The sequence below is a fragment of the Aristolochia californica genome, unplaced genomic scaffold (genome assembly GCF_029961685.1).
Source record: "Aristolochia californica isolate CCGP_79_NKW_82.1479 unplaced genomic scaffold, dmAriCali1.0.hap1 SCAF_13, whole genome shotgun sequence".
Classification (NCBI taxonomy): domain Eukaryota; kingdom Viridiplantae; phylum Streptophyta; class Magnoliopsida; order Piperales; family Aristolochiaceae; genus Aristolochia; species Aristolochia californica.
Window position 1 is genome coordinate 2,539,390 of NW_027181804.1, and position 3,849 is coordinate 2,543,238.

A 3,849-nucleotide genomic window follows, 5' to 3' on the forward strand; every position below is an offset into this window, starting at 1 on the left:
AGAAAAGGCACCACAGAGATTTACCTTGTTTTTTCTTTAATATGGTGTTTTGTTCATTTTAATTGTACATAAGGAGGCTTCTTGAAGAATTTTATGGAGCTGAAGGGAGGTGGAGAACCAGAAGGGAACATGGGATTAGCATGTTTTGAGTAGATGGTCAATGCGTGTTAGCCATACATCCACGCAAGAAGAAGTTTAAAAGGCGTGGATTCTGATTCTTTGATAACAAACAATGCACGATTTTCCCGTGAAAACATGGGAATAGCATGTTTTGAGTAGATGGGTAAACTGTAAAATAACTAGTGAAAGATATTCTCCATAAAATCAGTCTTTGCAAGAGTTTCAGAGCATTACTCCAGAAAGCCAAGGACTGCAATCTTTATGAAGACGGAGAATGTCATCTTGGGCCTCACTTTCCTGAAGAGAACCGAATGGAAACAGTCAGAATATCAGGCCTCACTTTCCTCTTTATTCTGATTCTTTCCATTCGGTTCTCTTCAAGAAAGTGAGGCCCAAGATGACATTCTCCGTCTTCATCAAGATTGCAGCATTAGTATGCTTCATGGGAATCGTAGAAGGCGCTGCGGCAGCTCTTATCAAGGAAAGGAATGCTGCTGCATGGTCCATCGGCTGGGACACCAGGCTCCTCGCTCCTATCTACTCGGTACAATGGGGAAGTTCATGAGCAAAGTGAAACCCTACGCCGCCATGATCTTCGTGCAATTTGGGTTGCAGGGATGTACATTATCACTTCCCTTTGTCTCAAGAAGGGCCACAAAGGGAAGTGATAATATACATCCCTGAAAACCCAAATTGCACGAAGATCATGGCCGCGTAGGGTTTCGCTTTGCTCATGAACTTCCCCATTGTTAGCGATGCAACCAGATTCCAACTCGTCTGAAAAGGTGGATTCAAATACGAGAAATGCATTAGTCTAGTCGTTCACACTAGATTCATACCCCGCCGAGTTGTCGCTGTCAGCATTAGTATGCTTCGTGGGAATCGTAGAAGGCGCTGCGGCGGCTCTTATCGTGGAAAGGAATGCTGCTGCATAGTCCATCGCCTGGGACACCAGGCTCCTCGCTCCTATCTACTCGGTACAGTCTTCTCTTTTTTGCCTCATGTTCTCAGGTTGTTAGGTTTTCTCCCAGTGCTTGATCTTTTTTATCTCTTTCTGCGCAGGGCATAGTGAATTCTGGGTTGGCATACTACATTCAAGGGATGGCGATGAAGGAACGAGGCCCAGTTTTTGTCACAGCTTTTAATCCTCTCTGTATGATTATCGTGGCGTTTCTGGGTTCCATCATACTAGGCGACGAGCTCAGCTTAGGAAGGTATGTATATATTCAAATCACAGCGATGGGAAGTATTAATTTGCTTCAGAAAATGAATTAGGTTTCAAGGTCATGATGCGGATTCCAATTTCTTTCAGGGTGATTGGAGCTATTGTCATTGTAGTCGGCCTTTATGCAGTGGTGTAGGGAAAGAGCAAGGACCCCATATGCTCGCCAGAGTCACGGGCAACTGACAACCCATGATGGCGATCAACTCGGAGAAGATGAATTCAAGTGAAGGTTGATAAAATATACTCTGGAATTTGTATCAGAAAGAAATCTGCTCTGGAGCTAGTACGAAAACAGAGTAAAACACAGAGACCTCTTTCTGTTATTATTGAAAGAACAGAGTAACGTAGCAGAAGCTACTGTAAGTATTTATGGACAGAAACATAAAACGAGTAAGTCACTATGTTAAACTATACAACTCAGCAACGTAACTTAGCATTACACTTTGCAACTCAGCATGAATATAACAACCAAAGACTCCTAATACCCCCTTGTCTAAAGGTGAAGATCAGACAAGAATCAGGGTTGGAAGGAGAACACAATCGAACTATTCAGGTTCCTTTCCAAACACGAACTATCCTAAGGGAAACAGAAAAAGGAAGAAGATGCCATTGCTGTCTGCATATTTGAACGCAAGGAGACTCGAAGCTGCGGCTTTTAATCTGCCATCGATTCTACCTCGTTTATAGTCCCACATTGAATGTTGGGTTATCGTGGAAGTTGTATTTGAGGACAAGCACTGGGTGTCAAATACTTACGAGGGGGTGAGAACAACGGTAACGACGTTTCATGCCCCCTCGTTAGTTACCGTTTTTGTTTTTCGTTCGTTCCGAATGTGGCCCTCCGCCTTTCTCTTCGACCACTCGTTTCCTCTCTGTCTCATCACCTTCGTCTGTAAGATTTGATTCTTTCTCTTCTCTCCCTTTCGATTGTTCCCCTGTAATATTTGTAAAATCAACTTCATGTTCTCTCCCTTTCTGGCTTTTATTATCCGTGTTTCTCAGATGCGACTACCTTCAGCAAGTACGGCTCAGATGCGGCGACGGTGCATTGACTCTCCGCCTTCCTCGCTTTGCTGGTGAGTCAGGGGGTCGTCACCGGGAAAGGACTCACCGCCGAACCAGCCAGGACCGATCCGTAACATCTTTTAATCTGCAATCGATTCTACCTCGTCATGTCATGTTGGCTTATCTTTTAAGCTGTATTTGACCAGAGCCGCTGGGTTCGCCTTATATGCGAACAACGAGACAAAGCGGGTGGTCGTTTCCGGGCCAGGCCGATACAGCCTCCGAAATGAGATCCACCCAGAAGGCTATCTGGTATACGGGCATGGGCAGAGACACGTGTGGAGGTTTTCTCATTCATTGCGTGGATGAGATTTCTTCTTCCATTTAAAAACAAAAAGTATTCATTCCTATAGAGGTTGCAGGATCGAGACTTATTCCAGGATTTATTTCCCTTTGTTCCTATATTACTAAAAATAATAAGGATTTCTTGAGTTAAATACAATTTTTTTTCTATCCTCGCTTATGACTCCCATGTGATCTTGAACATATTCACGTATATGCTTGGGTCGGCTTGCATGTTACACAGGGCCAAAACAAGATGAACTTTTGTCATCCGATCCAACCATTGGGATAAAAATGGTTTAGGGTTTCTGAACCTTCATATTAGTTGGTTACATATATGAAAAAACCCAGTAGAGTTTGTGGGTCCGCTTAATATTGTACATGTCCAAAAGGGTAAAAAGATCTGTTACATATTAGAAGGGATCGTCAACATCCGGTATACTATCAGAGGTGAATCTCTTTGAAGGCAGTGCATACAAGCCTCAGGCATCATAAAGGTATTATTTAAATATTTTCTATTTGATTTGTGAAGCAGATCGACAAAAGGTATGCGCTGGCACCAGATATCAATTTGGATTAATTAAAATGAATGGACTACGGTTGAACAATTTTCCATTCTTGAATCAGCCCTCTGAATTATGCCAAATAGTCATGTGAGTTTTTCCCTTACTTTGTATTAAACATGCTTTGAAAACATCATATAATTTTTGTAGGTTATCTTTACTTGAGAGTATAACTTGACACATGTATCCTATATCTGCTTAGTAATTTCAAGGTGAACCACATTGTTTGCCACATGTTCCGTCATTCTATTTATGAGCCTCATGTATCATTCTTCAACCGTTTAATATAAGAGTTGTCCTCTTCGTCAATAGGTGGAGTTGATTTGGTTAGATGTCCTAAGAGGTCTCGAGTAATGAGAAACCTCTTAACCGATTGTGACCAACTCAGGTAATTAGACAACCCTCTCAAGGGTATGGTAGTAATTTTGAGGAAGTCACTTTTACTTATCGTGTATTGTTAAGTCATTAAGTATCAAAACAACACTACTCTTGTTTAGTATATAAGAAGAAACATCAATAACCGATATAATCCAAGCCTAAATAACCGAGGTTTAAGAGAAAATTGAGACTTAGCAAGTCTCACTTCACTTCTTA

At 41.9% G+C, this 3,849-nt stretch overlaps 1 protein-coding gene across 1 annotated transcript; it reads left to right on the forward strand.

Annotated features, from left to right (window-relative positions):
- Positions 1-517: 517 nt before the first annotated feature.
- LOC137948473 (WAT1-related protein At4g08290-like) lies at positions 518-1,481 on the forward strand. The gene is made up of 3 exons (XM_068794555.1): positions 518-664; positions 1,183-1,334; positions 1,433-1,481. The coding sequence occupies exons 1-3, from the start codon at positions 518-520 to the stop codon at positions 1,479-1,481; spliced, it is 348 nt and encodes a 115-aa protein (XP_068650656.1).
- The last annotated feature ends 2,368 nt before the right edge of the window (positions 1,482-3,849 follow it).